Raw genomic sequence first — 16733 nt, 5'->3', positions numbered from 1 at the left:
GCCCGCCCAGCATAGTTCATGACTCTTGAGGATAGTGGGAGTGGGCGGGCGGCTGCGGGCATGCACAGATTGTCAGGTCCAATGGTGACCCGGTGGCCTGTTTAAATGAAGGCCTGGCAGCATTTTCAAGGCTGCTCACAATGGCTGGGAGAAGAGCACAGCAGAGGAGTAATGTGCAGCACTTAAGTTTGGAGGGTAGGCCATTGGGGCAAGCCAGGCTGGAGGGTAGGCCATTGGGGCAGGCCAGGCTGCAGGGTAGGCCAGCGGGGCAGGCCAGGCTGGAGGGTAGGCCAGTGGGGCAGGCCAGGCTGGAGGGTAGGCCAGCAGGGCAGTGTGCCCCTCATTTTTCCGACGAGTGCCTAGCTGCCCTCCTGGAAGGGGTGGCAGTGCGGTGGGAGGTCCTTCTTCCAAGGGACGGGAGGTGGAGGCCCCCCCCCACCCCACCCACCACCCCACCCCCCCCCCCCCCCCCCCCCCCCCCACCCCCCCCCCACCTGACCAAATGTGCCTGGGAGGAGGTGGCCGAGAATTTGAGCTTCCATGGTGTGGTTTGGCGCACATGGCTCCAGTGCCGCAAAAGGTTCATTGACCTCCTGCGCTCGGGAAGGGTGAGTACCATGTTGGCTGAGGTCACTTAATGCAGCCATCACCCTTTCCCCCCAGCCTCCCCCACCCGGCAACTCTGAGTAAAGTTACAGTATTGAATCCCCCATGGCATGTTTCTCTCACTGGGTGGGCCAGCAGATATTGCCCATGCCTAGTTCACCCTGAGAGGGTTGTGCTGAGATGGGTTCTGCACCCACAGCACGTGTGACACTGACACCCAGAGTATAGAATGAGGGTGAAAGTCAAGGATCTGCACCTAGGCGCAGTGCTGGAACTGGTAAGCATGTCAAAGTCAGGGTGCTAACATGCTGGGAGGGAGCTTCCAGGTGGCGGGGCACCAATCCATCTGCTGGTCTTTGCGTTCCACGTGCTTGTGCCTCCTTGCTCAGCAAAGGTACACCTTGTGGTGTCACATGTGAAGGAGGCAGCATTTGGGCAAGGGGAGGGTCAGCCCTGGCTTCTTTGTGTGAGTGTGCGGCAGCTGCGGGGTAACGAAGAACTGGATCCCTGCAATGTCCCACTCTGGATGTGTTGGCTGGGATACGATGGGAATTCAGGTGCAGACTGGACTAATCAATGATCTTCTCTCCTTTCCAGGAAAAGTCTGCACACAATTCCACTGAGCGGATGTGGACTGGCGGAGGCCAGGCCCAGTTGGCGATCCTAACACCTTTTGAGCAGCAGGCCATGGATCTGCAGAGGCGCCATGCCCACAGGTCCACCGGTGGTGGTGAGGCTGGGGTGCCACGGGGAGGTATGTTTGGCGAGCACTTAGGTCACCATGTGTGTCCCAGCAGCCATGGCACTGCTGAATGCTCAGCGATTGAAGTTTGTAACATGGGTTGACCATTGATAATGGAAGGATGAGCACATAATGATCCAGGGGAGCAGCATGCAAATTCGCATTGTCTACACTGTAACTAATCAAATGTCCTTGTTCTTCCCTTCAGCATCACTGGAGCAGGGCCGGGAGGAGGAGGCAGAGGGGCCACCTCTCACCCCTGAGGACCTAGAGGAAATCCACTCACCAACGTCACACCATCTCTGACAGGGCAGGCACCAGTGCAGATATTAGCACCTCGGTGGGAATTAGATCTTTGGCTAGTATCCAGGGGCACGGCAGTGAGGGCACTTCACACTTGCTTGAGTTGCAGGCAGAGACAGAGAGTGCCCAGGGCGCCGGCAGTCGGAGGACTGCTGGGACCAGGCATATGTTCGGTTGGTGGCTGATGATGTGCCTCTGGAGTCGTCTGTGAGGCAGCAAACGCGGGCAGTGCAGCAGAGTATGCGGGAGGATCTGGCGGAGATACATGAGGCTATGCGTAGCATGGTACCCGTGCTTGTGGAGTCCACGTGGAGCCTCACTGATGCATTGAGCCTCATAGCCGAGTGCCATGCTTCCTCCATGGGGAGGGTGGCGACTCTCGTGGAGAGGCTCCTCCAGGAGAACAATCAGGGCCTCCTGGTGTTGCGCTCGGACCTGCAAGCCCTCACAGTGGCATTGGCCTCAGCTGGTTATTGCCCGTATGGGAGATGGTTTGAGCACAAAGTATCCCAGCTCGGTGCCCATCCATCTATGGTGAGCAGGGAGGTCCGAAGCGACCTCACGTCGGCGCAGCAGTTGCCTGTCATCTCTGCGGGCTCCTCTTAGGGCGCTCCGGATGAGGGCAGCAGCTCCTCCGCCCCTCTGCCAGTGACTGTGGCACCTGATGAGGCTGCAGTGACTGGGGAGGTGCCAGCTGTGGAACTGGCCGCTCCCTCCCAGGCAGGGCCATCAAAGGCTCCATGGGCCAGAGGACGACCACCAACCGGACAGCACAGTGAGCAGGCTGTCTCAGATGCCAGTGCCAGCGAGGGGGGAGTACCTAGGCGTAGCACCCATATGCGTAAATTTAAGGCATCTTAGGCACGCCACGGGTTTCTCACAGATGCTTTTATGTTGGCTCATTGTAGTTTATTGAAGACTTGATGTGATGTCCAACACCTATTTTTTTGGTTTATGAAGTTACATTTGTTCTCTCAATAAGTTTTGACATGTTGCCATGCCTCAGGGTGATTCCTTACTTCCGCAAGTGGATGGGAACCCATGGTGTTATGAGTGAGTTGTTTGAGTTTGAGCTTTATTGACAAGGGCCTCAGTTAATGTTAGTATCCAGGCAGATTTAGGTATCGAGTGTGGAGCCTGTAGCCCAGGCGTGTGTTGAAGGTCCATCTGTGGTAGGCTAGCTGAAGGTTCTTTGGATTAAAGCCTCCCGGGTGTCCCCGCCTCCCTGGAGTCTGCCTGGGTCAGCGTCTATCCCCTCAGCATTTCCCTGTGCGTGCTCATCCTCAGACTCACTACAGGACTCATCATGTGCAGCCGGAGCAACTGCGTCTACATAGTTGGTTTATCCCCTTCCTAGAATCCTTCTTCCTCACTGGGATATATTTTATTTAATTTATTTATTAATTACTCTAGTATCCTTACTCTTTACACTTGAAGAATCTCCTGCTCTTTACACTTTATTGTAATTAGTTTACTTGCACCAGTATCGATCTTATACTTAAGAAGCTATTTTTAAGAAAAAGAGAGAAAAAAAAGATTAGAGACCTAAACACAAACTAAAGACCTTACTCTTACTTTAAAAACTAGAATTACTCAGCAATCCTCCTCACCCATCAGCTGCTTTCCCTTCACTCGTGTTACATTGTGGTTCGTGACATCACTCCGCCGCTGGTCTCACTGCAGGTAGGCCCCTCAATCCATGCCTTTTATCCTCTCCCGCTAATCTCTCGCTGAAAATACACTATTCTGAGCCTTAGGAATAGAATAAACCTTAATCACTTACCAGACACTTACCAATTAACCAGCTTCTTCTCCCCGAGCAGAGCAAGAATCAATTCCTGGAGGCTGATAAAGTTCAGACAAAAGCAATCAAACACCTCTTTCCCTTCCTCCACTTAACTACCTGAAGCACTCAACTTGCAGATGCTGCTGATGCCATGCCTCTGCTGCCCTTTCCTTCTAGCTGCTAGAGCTCATGGGCCTCAGGGTGCTGCTGAAGCAGCAGCAGTGCATCATTCACAGAGCACATACAGCTGCCAAGGGGTCGGTGGTGGAGGGACTCAATGTTGAGGGTCCTGAATGGGCTGTCAATCAAGTGGCCTATGTAGTCCTGGACGGTGTCCAGCTTCCTGAGTGCTATTGGAGCTACCTTTATCCACACCCTCCGCCAGCCCAGAGACACACATCTCTGCACCCTCCACCAGCCCAGAAACACACACCTCTACACCCTCCACCAGCCCAGAAACACACACCTCTGCACCCTCCACCAGCCCAGAGACACACACCTCTGCACCCTCCACCAGCCCAGAAACACACACCTCTGCACCCTCCACCAGCCCAGAAACACACACCTCTGCACCCTCCACCAGCCCAGAAACACACACCTCTACACCCTCCACCAGCCCAGAGACACACACCTCTACACCCTCCACCAGCCCAGAGACACACACCTCTGCACCCTCCACCAGCCCAGAGACACACACCTCTGCACCCTCCACCAGCCCAGAAACACACACCTCTACACCCTCCACCAGCCCAGAAACACACACCTCTACACCCTCCACCAGCCCAGAGACACACACCTCTACACCCTCCACCAGCCCAGAGACACACACCTCTACACCCTCCACCAGCCCAGAGACACACACCTCTACACCCTCCACCAGCCCAGAAACACACACCTCTGCACCCTCTACCAGCCAAGAGACACACACCTCAGTGGCTCATAGACCTAGTTTAGGCTCGGGCTTGCTCTCTGGTGGGCACCTTACAAATATGTGTCCACAACAGGAGGAAGCAGTGACAGCCAAGGTCCCTGGCACTCAGAGGACTGCTGGACCCCTGCTAAGTCTGAGTCAGACGATGAGCCTCTGAAAGCGGTCATGGAGAAGATGCTGGAATATGAGTGAGATGCAGGGAAACATCAGGCAGAGTTGTCAGAGGCTCTCAAGAGAGCGGCACAAGAGGTGGAGGAGTCCATCTGTATCCTCTCTGATGTAGTGGCTCTGACATGTGAGCGCATTGAAGTCTCCATGAGGCAGAGTGTGGACACTGGTTCGGCTGAACACCCAGTCTCTGCCAGATAAAAACAAAATACTGAGGATTCTGGAAATCTGAAATAAAAACAGAAAATGGTGGAAAAACTCAGCAGATCGGGCAGCATCTGTGAAGAGAGAAACAGAGTTAACACTTTGAGACTGTGTGACTCTTCTTCAGACTTGAAACTCCCACTACTGGTACCCTCAGTTTGCCGCCCAAAATCCCAGCACAGACCCTCCCTCTGAATATACCCCAACCCCCCCACCACCAAGTCTCCCAGGTTTCCCACACACCGCCCCCCGCCACCACTCCAAGTCTCCCTGGTTTCCCACCCGCTATTTGTCTTCCAGCAACCCACCCCCACCCCCAGTCATTGCGCACCCTACCTACCTGTGGTCCTTTGGTGATCCAGACCAGGGCTTTTCAGGTCTGGTCGTGAATCAGACTGGCGTGAATTCCTGCTGGCGGGGCAGAGGATTAGCTGGTGGGAGGAACATTCTGGTCTGATGCTGATTCGAATACCATTAATGATGTGCTAATCTGCTTCCTGACAACCTTCAGTGGGAATGGCTGCCCACCACTATGCCACCATGACAGTGGGGACCGCAAGCTGCAGCTGTCATTTTTCGCCATCGGGAAATTGATTTTGTTCCTCCCCTCAAATTCTCCATCCCCGCCTGCCTCAAACCCCACCGCTGGAGGGAAGGGAAAATTCTGGCAAACGTTTCAGGTCAGCGACCCTCTGTCAGGAGTGCTTAGAGGTGTTAGTTTTTGAACAAGGCAGGGAGAGGTGAGAGGGGAGGAAAGAAGAAAAGGGAAGGTCTATGATGGGGTGGAAAGCAAAGCAGATAAATAACACGAGGGATAATAATACAAAGCAAAAATAGATGGTAATGGGACAAATAAAGAAACAAAAGATGCGTCTAGAGGAGATGTAAATGGGAAAAGCACAATTATCAGCAACAGCTACCATTCCCCTCCAAAAAGGGACACAGGTTATGATCTGAAATGGTTAAACTGAATGTTGATTCCAGAAGACTCTGAAGAGCCTGATCAAAAGATGAGTTGCTGTTCCTTGAGCTTACGTTGAGCTGCATTGGAACAGCATAGGAGGTCTTCAAATACTCTTTTCCTCAGTCGGTCAAAGGCGGAACTGGCACATCGACTCCAATGTCTGCCTTCGTCGAGAGGAGGCTCCCAAAATATGAAAAATGATCCACATTTTCCAGGATTTCCCTGTTGATTGATCAACAGGGCAGAGGTGTTTCCAGATGCGCAGTGAAAGGTCAGTTTCTCATGTGCTTTGGAGAAGGAGTCACCAATAACTTGGAGCTGAGTTTATGAGTCAGCACACAAGTATCATCTGCATTCTAAAGCTCTATAAATGAAGTTGGAGTGGTTTGGATTAAAGGTGGCATAAATTGAACAGTTTCCAATCTCTTCTGTAGATTATCTCCATGCCTTTTGGTAATTTGCTGGAGCTGAAGTGCAGAATTGCAGTGAGGAAAATGGAGTATAGGGTTGGTGCGATGACACAGACTTGTTTGTCCCAGTTTTCACTGAGATAGGGCTTGCGGTGGTTCCATTGGTGAGGATCTCGACTGGCCTGTCATCAAGGAATTGTTGGAGGATGCTAACAAATTTCTGAAGGCAGCTAAATTTAAGGAGAATACTCCAAAAGTCTTTGCAGTTGACAGGGTCAAAGGTTTTTGTGAGGTTGAAAAGGCCATGTACAGCAATTGGTACTGTTCCTTTCATTTATCTTGGATTTGCATGTGCAATGAAGATTGTGTCTGTGGTGCCTCTCAATGGACAAAAGCTGCACTGCGACTCTGAGAGGTAGTTGAGAAGGATCCTTGCAATGACCTTCCCTATGGCGGACAGCAGGGAGACTCCTCTATGGTTACCGTAATCAGACTTGACTCCCTTCTTAAATATTGTCACGATCACAGTGTCCCTGAGATACTCCGGCATGCACTCCTCTTCCCAGATGAGGGATATGAGGTTGTGCAGCCATTCCAGGAGTGTATCTCCATCTTGTTTTAGAATTTCAACAGGGCTTCCATCTGCACAAGAGGCCTTGCTGTTTTTAAGCTGTCAAATGGCTTTTTCAGCCTTGCATTGACTGGGGTAGCACTGAGACTGAGCTAGATGGTATTAAGGAATGGAGTTGAGAATGTTTGAGTCAAAGACAGAGTTTCGGCTGAGAAGTTCTTCAAAATGGTATCTCCAGCAAGCACTGACTGCTCTGTCCTTGATGCTTGACTCTCAGTGGGTTGGGCCCTTGAGTATTTGGGCCATAGATCATCATGACAGCGCTGAAGGAACCATGCATGTCCTTGGTGTCCATGAGTTTTTGGATCTCCTGTGCTCTTTCTGCCCACCATTTATTCTTTACAACTTGGGTTTTATGGATCTCAAATCCAAGACTAAGGTCATGGTTACCGAGCAACAGTGATCCCTGAGCTCCTATATCTTTGGAGACTTGGATAACCTACATCAGGCACCACGAAGTGCTGGAGAAGTACCAGCAGCAGTGTCTTTGCAAGATCCTCCAAATCCGGTAGCAAGAAACATGGCCCAACAGCATCCTCTCCCAAGCCAACTTTCCCATGTAATGACCACAGCCGACGTTAATTGCTGTGCAAACCAAATCCCAGAAGGAAACTTGGCTTACGGGCCATAACCTTTCTCTTGTATTCTGAAAATGAGAAGGGGACATACTGATCTCAGCATTAAGAAGTCCAGTAACACTTTTGAGATTTTAAAAATTAAAAGTAAAAGTATTTTTAACAAGTATAACAGAAAAGTTAAGCACACAAGATTACAGATACATAGCCTTACAAAACATTTCCCCAAAAAGACTCTCCACTTCTCAGACCCACAAGTAAACACCTTCCAGGCAACACTCCCTTATAGATGTTTAACTATAAGAAATCCAGTAATATTATCCAAGGCAAGCTGCTGTAGCTTCAATAAAGGCATACCACATGACCTGTAACTCTCCTCCACTCTGCTGTGAAAATACAAACTTCAGAATAAAACTGCTTTTTGCAGCCCAAGACTTTTCTGGCTTGACTGGATGATTGATTCAAACTACACCCTCTCTCCGCCACAGCTCCAGCTATAGCTCCAGCTGCTACATTTCACACCCCTAGCTCAATAGCCCAACAACTCAAACAGCTACAGCACACCTAAGATCTCCACAGTAACTCTAAAATACATGTTTTCCCTTTTATCTCATTGTTTTCACACCTCTTTGAAGCTCAAATCGTTCCAAATGTAAGATCTTTCATGGTTCTACTTTGTCTTTGCTTTCAGGTCAATAAAATATAATATTCCCCCCCCAAATTCTATTTACCTGTGGAACTCCTGCAAGATTCAAACATGTTTCTTTCACCTCTGATTTTCCCCTTTGATATTCAAACACACTCTCCACTTATCTAAAAATGCAAATATTAGATCTAACCTATTCACTTGTCCCTCAAACCAGCACCTCTATCCTCTTCATGTTTTAAACCTCCCAGACAACCTGTCTCCTATTAATCTCTGCCCAGCTTAATTAAATCATGCATACACACATACACACGCACACGCACACATACAACCTTTTCACAGAACAACACAATATTCCCCAAAAATATATTTTTTAAAAACATCCAGCATCTCACACCCAGCATTGAGGTGCTAATCACTCAAAACCAGCTCTGCTGGATGGGACATGTCATTCATATGCCTGACACCAGACTCCCAAAGCAATTGCTGTATTCAGAACTTGGTTACAGCAGGGGATTCCCAGAAGGATAGCAGAAACACTTTAGGAATATCCTCAAAGCATACCTGCCAACTCGTGGGTGACCCCTGCTTGTGACCCACCAAAATGGAGAAGGTTTATTTGAGAAGGCAACAAACACATTGAGAGACTTCATTGGGAACATACAGAGGCGAAGTCGAGGTGTCGGACAGAGTGCACAAATCTCCAAACAACCCATATACCAGACCCTTAAAACACCACCTGCCCCGCATGTGGCAGAGTCTGCAAATCACACTTTGGACTTATCAGCCACCTCAGAACCCATCAAACTGGAGCAGAAGTAAGTCATCCTAGATCCTGAGGGACTGCCTAAGAAGAAGAAGATAGGAGGCCAAGGACAAAGATCAGAGTTCTGATGAAATGTCATCTCAACCTGAAGCGTTAACTCCGTTTCTCTGCATAGATGCTGCTGGACCTGCTGAGCATTTCCAACCCATTTTGTTTTTATTTAAGAGTGGGAGCAAGGTGAAGAAATAAAATGACAGGCGGCCAGAAACTCAGGATCATGCGTATGGACTGAAGAGAGATGTTCAGCAAAATAATCACCCAATTTGCATTTGGTCTCCACAATGTAGAGGAGATCACATCATGAGCAGTGAATGCAGCATATTAAATTAAAAGAAATACACGTAAATTGCTGTTTAACCTGGTTTGGGGCCGTGGATGGTAAGAAGGAAGGAGTTAAAAGGGCAGATGTTGCGTCTCTTGTACTGGCATGGAAAGTGCAGTGGGACGGGCAAGGTGTGGGTGATTGAAGAGTGGACCAGGGTGTCACGCAGGGAACAGTCCCTTCAGAATGCTGGATGGGGAAGAAGTGTTTGGTGGTGGTGTCACGTTGAAAGTGGCAGCTGTTGAATGCAGAGGCTGGCGGGGTGATTGAGAACAAGTGGAACCTAACTGTGGTTCTGGAAAGGAGGGGAAATGAAATGGACATGGTAAAGAGGCCTGTCACCCACAGTAGGGGAAGACAGGGGTTGGTGGTGGAATCTTCAGTTGAGGAGAAAGAGCAACACAGTTGTAGTGCTGATATGGCTGGTTGCATCATCAGAACAGTTGCAAAATTAAAAGATTAGAATAAAGGGCTTGGAAGGAGTACAGTTCAGAACCACAGGAGGGATACCAGGGCTTAAAGGGTTAAATTATGAGGACAGGTTGCATAAACCTGGCTTGAGAGAAGATCTAATTGAAGTATTTAAAATTACTTTGGTATTCAATAGAATAAAAAGAGACAACTTATTTCCTCTGGTGTGGGAAATCTAGAAAAAGAGGCCACAATCTTACAATTGGAATTAGGTCATTAGGATTGAAATCGGGGAGACTTTTTTCACTTTGGAGGGTAGTGGAAATTTGGAACCTGTTTCCCAAGAAGTTCAGAATGCTGGATTGGGTAGTTGAAATTCTGAAGACTGGATTTTTGTTGGGTTTGTGTATCAGTGGATATGGAACGAAGACAGGAAATTGAGGTTGAAGTACAGAACTTCTAACTGAAGGCTGGAGCAGGTTTGTGGGGTTCAATGATCTACTCTGGTTCATATGCCCCATGTTTCCTGAGCATTCTGTGTCTGACTAGCTTTATTCATTTACATCTACTGAGATAACCATGGTTTCTTATTCTTATCACATTACCTGTTGTTCTTTTAGGCAATTAATTATCTGCTAACATTTACATTTATGTAAATGTGTCTTAATAAAGGTTTTCCTACTTGTTTGAAAAGCCCATTTCTAAACTACTTTTCTGAAGATTTCCTTGTTTGGACTATTTGGACTCAAGAAGCAACAAAGTGTCTCTCTGGAGACAAGGGAATGAGGGGCAGGGCATGAGTGTGAAATCAGTCAGAAGAGGATGGGCTTCCTTGTTACAAAACATTCTTATGTTATTTTGGATCTGCAGCTGACAGCAGAAAATTCTAGAAAATTATTTCACATTAGCATAATGTTCCGCTATGAGGTGAGACTGGAGTCAAGGCAGATCTAATTATCCAAACCAAGTCAAACCTTCCTTAACTTTTGAATGACCTCCAGACAGTACACAATAAGATGGGATGAAATTTTAATCTCCTAATGTTGCACAGCAGGATGAAATTCAACTTATGCCATTTACCCAAACCTGCGTTGATCCAATTCAGCAAGTTAAACCTATTGGTAAAGGATGAGCTCTGTCCTTCACTACTATGGGGTGGTGAGGGAATATTTGTACCATACACAAAACTTTATGACTTTCTTAATCATTACCACACTAAATCAAAAGGGTTTATGCAAGTGAAATATTGATTTTTTTAATCCCCTTGCCTGCCAGAGTTATTTAACCTTTTTCTAAACAAAAGAGCTCAAGGCTGCTAAGCATTTTTCTGACAATAAGGTCAGAATGCCTCACCTTGCTGACCCGGACCCAATTTGAGTCAGTATTGGGTCTGAGCCAGTTCATTGGAAATGAGGAACCCAGGAACTTTTAAGTGCAGAAATAGATCTGGGCTAATAAACTATCAGAACAGAATGAGGTTCAGGCATGAAAACAGCAGTGGCCCTTCAACACTGAAAAGAGCAACTGTTTCTGCAGGATCCAAAGGCAGGGGTTTGGCGGGGGTGGAGGGGGGTATGGTATGGTATATTACTCACACGTAATTAATATCCAGGTGTCAGAAGTGAAAGTGTCACTTGTGATGTCAGCATTCTTTCCAGCGGAGGCACTGGTCTGGTTCACTACTCCAAACGAACCCACGGAAATACTCTTTTGCCATTAATTTGGCTCACACTCCAAGCATTTGGCAATGCTAGTCCAAATGAAGCATTTCTGTTGCGCAGGTCAGAATGACTGCAAACATCCCACTCAAACTCTGATAAAAGTCTAGTTTGTACCAGTACAGTTTTCCAAGACCTCTGGACCTTTACATTTATGATCAGCACAACAAGTGAGAAAGTGCTGTAAATATCTGACAAATCAGATGTGCTAAAGTCAGTCAATTTATTAATCAGCCGCCAAGGAGCAAACACAGATCCATCCTGAAACATTTACAGACAAGTATGCAGAAAGGCAATGAGACCAATCCTCTGGAATTTCCTCTGAGAAGCTGGTAAACAATTGGGGCTGAATAGTGCTAATATGACTACCTCCATGCATATAGAGCGTGAAAAGATACTGACTAAAGTTAAATTATTTCCGTCAGGTGCTGATTCTCAGAGGCCTCAACCTCACATTTGTACCAGTCATTAATCAAATGCAGTTGCTTCAGGACCTGGACTTATCCAATAATAAGATCGATAGAATATTATCACAATACTTTTATAAACTGACCAAACTACAGACACTACGATTGTCAGGTAACAGCATACACTAACTATTGTTTCTATTGAATGTAAAAAGTTTATTTCTCCTAAAGTTATTCAGGAGTTGTTTTAGTGCTTCTAATTTACCTGCAAATCATTGAAATTATTTAATTGCAATTTTTTCCAACAGGGAGATAATTATTTTATTCCACAGTCAGTGTATAGTTTGACAAGTATATAGGGAAATTAGAAATAAAAACAGATGTTGGAAATAAACGGCAGACATTTTATGTGAAAAGTCAGGTTAAGGTTTTGATTAGATTTAAGGGCTGAAAACTATAAGAGAAGTATTTTGACAGCATCATTTTTCCACAGCTGATGTTTCCCCTCAACAGTCAATGCGACACTTGACTGTGTCTGTTCTATTTCCTACACCTCTGCTCTCAATCTTCTCTAACCCTCGTTCACACCTTCTGTCCCACCAGCCTTTGGATTAATCAGATCATCAGGTGCCACCTACAACACGATCCCACCTTACCTTTTCCCCTCACCCCTCTATGCTCAGAGAGACTGTTCCCTCTCTCAGTTACCATTCTTCAGTCTCCTACCATCTCTGCTTTGGGCTGCTCTTCCCCTTAGACTTGTCAATAGAGCTGCAACAGGAGTAACACATCCATTTACCTCTTGCCACGGCACTGTCCACTTAGACAGCAATTTGCATGTAGGGGTGGATTTTAACTGTTACCACCTATTTAACCACCTATTTAACTTCCTACCCGATTTCTCTTTCTATTGATTCTTCCTACAATTCCCACTGAGCTCTCCCTTTGGTCTTCTACACTGGTTCAGCTATTCTCAACCTTACCATCAAAAACAGCAGAGATTAAAATTAGAAATCCATGGGCTGGGTGCACAGTTGCACAACTTGGAATAATGAAGTGGAAAATCTCTCCAAACGTCTTATATTTCACAAAACACTGCAGCCCCCTGGTTGAACATTGGAATCAGTGACATTAGTCTTCAACTTTATGCCTAATTTTGGTTCTGTTTTAAATCTGCACTCGCAGGTGTTTGGTTTCTTTCCAAATGTCCCCTGATTTTCCTTGGCTGAACCTTGCACCAACTTATCTGTTTGCGCATTCCTTTGTTTTTCTGAAAATGTTTTCCATTCGTTCAGTTCCATCATCTTAATTTCCTTCTTTGCTTTAAATAGCCACCAGTTTATTTAATCCATTAGCTTCCTCTCTGATTCAGTATTCAATGTCAATTTGTTCTTCTCTCCCTTTTTCCTGCTTTACTAAAATGCTTGTTTATCTTTTAGTTTTTAATTCTGAAAAGATCTGCTCAGAACATTAATTTTTCCTCTCAACAGATCCTGAAATACTAACTGACAAAAGGCAGAATCTTTCCCTTGTCGGGCAGGCGCGGGAGTAAAATAGGCGCAATGACATCAGGCGAGCGTCCTGATGTCATCGTGCATTCACACAATATTTCGGTTGGCAGCGCGCCCACCAACAATTAAGAGGGCCGTTAAGCCCATTAATTAATTAATTAATTATAATTTTTCCCTGCCCAACCAACCTTATGGTTGGCAGGCGGGTGAATAGGCCAAGTGGCCTTTGCATTTTTTGTGAAACCTCATCCACAGGCGGGGTGAATTTTCAACCAGTGATTAAAAAAAACTTCTAAAACTCATTGTTAACGTGTCCCTGCTCATGTGACAGTCACATGAGGGGACATGTTTTCCTTATTTTTCAATTCCTTATTTGTAATGTTAAAAATCTTCAGCTCCCTGAGGCAGCTCCGCGCCTTCAGGTGGCTTTCACTGACCACACCCCTGCGCACACGCACACGTCAGCGCTCACGTTTCTGCCGTCCCCATCCCGGCAGCAGTGAGACTCTGAGTGCGCCTTCCACACTGGCTGCCAATTGGCCAGCCAGCATGAAATCACGGTCAGGGCCCACCCGCTGTGCCCACCCGATGAGGTAAAAATCCTGTCCATAGTGTTTATTCAGCATTTGTCATTGTTTCTTTTATTTCTAATGTATTACATTTATGACCACTTTCAATTCACATTTTCATAAAATACATTTCCTTATGGTTCATTTTAATTAATATTTACTTTCACGCTTGGGGCTACTTTCGTAAACAGACTTGGTGTCAGATTGTGTTTGATAACAGTCCTGTGAAGTGCATTGGAACATGTTACTATGGTAAATATGCTATATAAATAGAAACTGTTGTTGTGTAACACAAGATTTACAAATAAGAACAAATCTATGGCAGAGACAGGTACTGACCAGGCTGTCATGTGCTTCTCTCAATTTATTTTCTTTTAGCACAACCGCTTTGGTTTTTTTTTATTAAATGAACAGGTGAGAAAGTTCAGACAACTCATCTGACACCAGATTAAATACGCGATATTTAATAACACTGTCCAGTAAAACGTAGGGACACAAAACTGAGCCCTTGCATAGGGTCCCACATGACAATCACTACTATGAGAATCATGTAGAAATTGCCATTTCTTTCTGTCTGATGAGCCTTTGTATTCATTGACTGATGACCCCAGTTTCAAAATCACTTCTACTTTGTTTGCTAATATATTAATCAATTGTTTACGCAAACTGTTTACTTAATTATCTTACTCCATTCATTTATGATCGTCTTTTTGCAAACAAGATATGACAATATTCAAAGTTAACTCTAACAAAATAAACTTGCCTCAAATGTTACTATTTGCCCCAGTTTAACACTTGGACCCTTATGTCTATATTTTCCATTTATCAGCTGTTTGATTAATATTTTATGTTTGCTCACTTCAAAATTGTGAATTGTTTTTGCAGGGTCAGGAATTACATTTATAAGCAAATCAGCTTTCAGTTCTCAGAAGAATCTGAGGCTGTTGGACTTGTCCAGGAATGAGCTGGTCACCCTTTCCAAAGAAACACTCAATCCCATTGTTCGGTCAGTAGGTGGTGCTGTAGGCATCAAACTGGCCCAAAACCCATTTCACTGTGATGCCAGCATGTGCTCTATGAAGAAATGGTTGGACACTGTAAAGGTACAAGTCTACTGTCTATTTTTTGAAATTAATAGCAGAACATTCACATTTCATTTATAAAGGAACTGTTGAAATTCAAGTTAGCTTTTCAGAAAGCTCAGGCAAAATTAAAGACAATAGGAATCAGGGGGATAACTCTCCACTGGTTGGAGTCATACCTAGCACAAAAGAAGATGGTTGTGGTTGTTGGTGGTCAAACATCTCAGTTCCGGGACATCACTGCAGGAGTTCCTCAGGGTAGTGCACTAGGCCTAACAATCTTCCTACCATCATAAAGCCAGAAGTGGGGATGTTTACTGATGATTGCCCAATGTTCAGCACCATTTACCACTGCTCAGATGAAGCAAACTGTGTCCATATACAGGAAGACATGGACATAATTCAGGTTTGGGCTGATAAGAGGCCAGTAACATTCATACTACACAAGTGTCAGGCAATGACCATCTCCAACAGGAAAGAATCTAACCACCACCCCTTGACGTTCAATGGCATTACCACCACTGAATCCCCCACTATCAACATCCTGGGGGTTACCATTGACTGGAAAATAAACTGGACTAGCCATATAGATACTGTGGCTACAAGAGCTGGTCAGAGGCTAGGAATCTTGCGGTGAGTAACTCACCCCCTGACTCCCCAAAGCCTGTCCACCATCTATAAGGTGCAAGTCAGGAGTGTGATGGAATACTCCACTTGCCTGGATGAGTGTGACACCAACACTTGAGAAGCTCAACACCATCCAGGCAAAGCAGCCCAAGTGATTGGCACCCTAGCCACCACCTTAAAATTTCACTCCACCACGACCAATGCTCGGTGGCAGCACAAAATGCACTGCAGGAATTCACCAAGGCTCCTTTGACAGCACCTTCCAAACCTGCGACTGCTACCATCTAGAAGGACAAGCACAGCAGGCACATGGGAACACTGCCACCTGGAAGTTCCCCTCCACGCCACACGCCACCCCGATTTTGAACTATATCGCTGCCCCATCACTGTCGCTGGGTCAAAATCCTAGAACTCCCTTCCTAACAGCACTGCGGGTGTACCTACAGCACACGGACTGCAGCAGTTCAAGAAGGTGGCTCAAACGCAATTAGGGATGAGCAACCAATGTTGATCTTGCCAGCGACACTCGCATCCTGTGAAAGAATGAAATAAAATGTACAATATTCGGTTTTTCCCCTTGTTGTCAATTGCACTCTCTTCTCTCTAACATACAAACGTTCCATCCCACACCTACAACCACACCCCCATTCCGTTCCCCCCAATAATTAATTCAGACCTCAAATACATCTTTGCTGTCTGACATGACCTCTCCCTGGAAATGCCTTATTGACCCTGACCCTGACCATGCTGCATTTGGAACTTGGTCCCACAGCTCCAAATCCAAATCTCCCACTTATGCTCTCTATGTTGAAAACATAGAAACTAGGAGCAGGAGTAGGCCATTCGGCCCTTCGAGCCTGCTTCACCATTCAATATGATCATGGCTGATCCTCTATCTCAACACCATATTCCCACTTTCTCTCCATACCACTTGATGCCCCTGATATCCAAAAAATTATCAACTTCTTTCTTGAACATACTCAGTGACCCGGCCTCCACAGCCTTCTGTGGTAGAGAATTCCACAGGTTGACCACCCTCTGAGTGAAGAAATCTTTCCTTATTTCAGCCCTAAATGGCCTGCCCCATATTCTGAGACTGTGGCCCCTGATTCTAGACTCCCCAACCAGGGGAAATAACCTCCCTACATCCAGTCTGTCTAGCCCTGTTAGAATTTTATATGTTTCAATCAGATGATCTCTCATTCTTCTAAACTCTGGTGAATACCGGCCCAGCCAAACCAATCTCTCCTTATACAACAATTCTGCCATCCCGGTATCAGCCTAGTGAACCTTC

The 16733-nt window shown here is 46.2% G+C and overlaps 1 protein-coding gene across 1 annotated transcript in view; it reads left to right on the top strand.

Moving 5' to 3' along the window:
- LOC144687239 (uncharacterized) overlaps positions 1-16733 on the top strand; it is a 43323-nt gene that overhangs the window by 20284 nt on the left and 6306 nt on the right. Inside the window, exons 4-5 of the mRNA XM_078553102.1 lie at positions 11669-11822; positions 14616-14833. Of these exons, the coding sequence (XP_078409228.1) occupies positions 11669-11822; positions 14616-14833 (372 nt within the window). The remainder of the gene's footprint in view (positions 1-11668; positions 11823-14615; positions 14834-16733) is intronic.

The sequence above is a fragment of the Cetorhinus maximus genome, chromosome 1 (genome assembly GCF_964194155.1).
Source record: "Cetorhinus maximus chromosome 1, sCetMax3.hap1.1, whole genome shotgun sequence".
In the NCBI taxonomy this organism is placed as follows: domain Eukaryota; kingdom Metazoa; phylum Chordata; class Chondrichthyes; order Lamniformes; family Cetorhinidae; genus Cetorhinus; species Cetorhinus maximus.
Note: the sequence above shows the minus strand (reverse complement) of the source record. Positions and strands in the feature narration are given on the sequence as shown.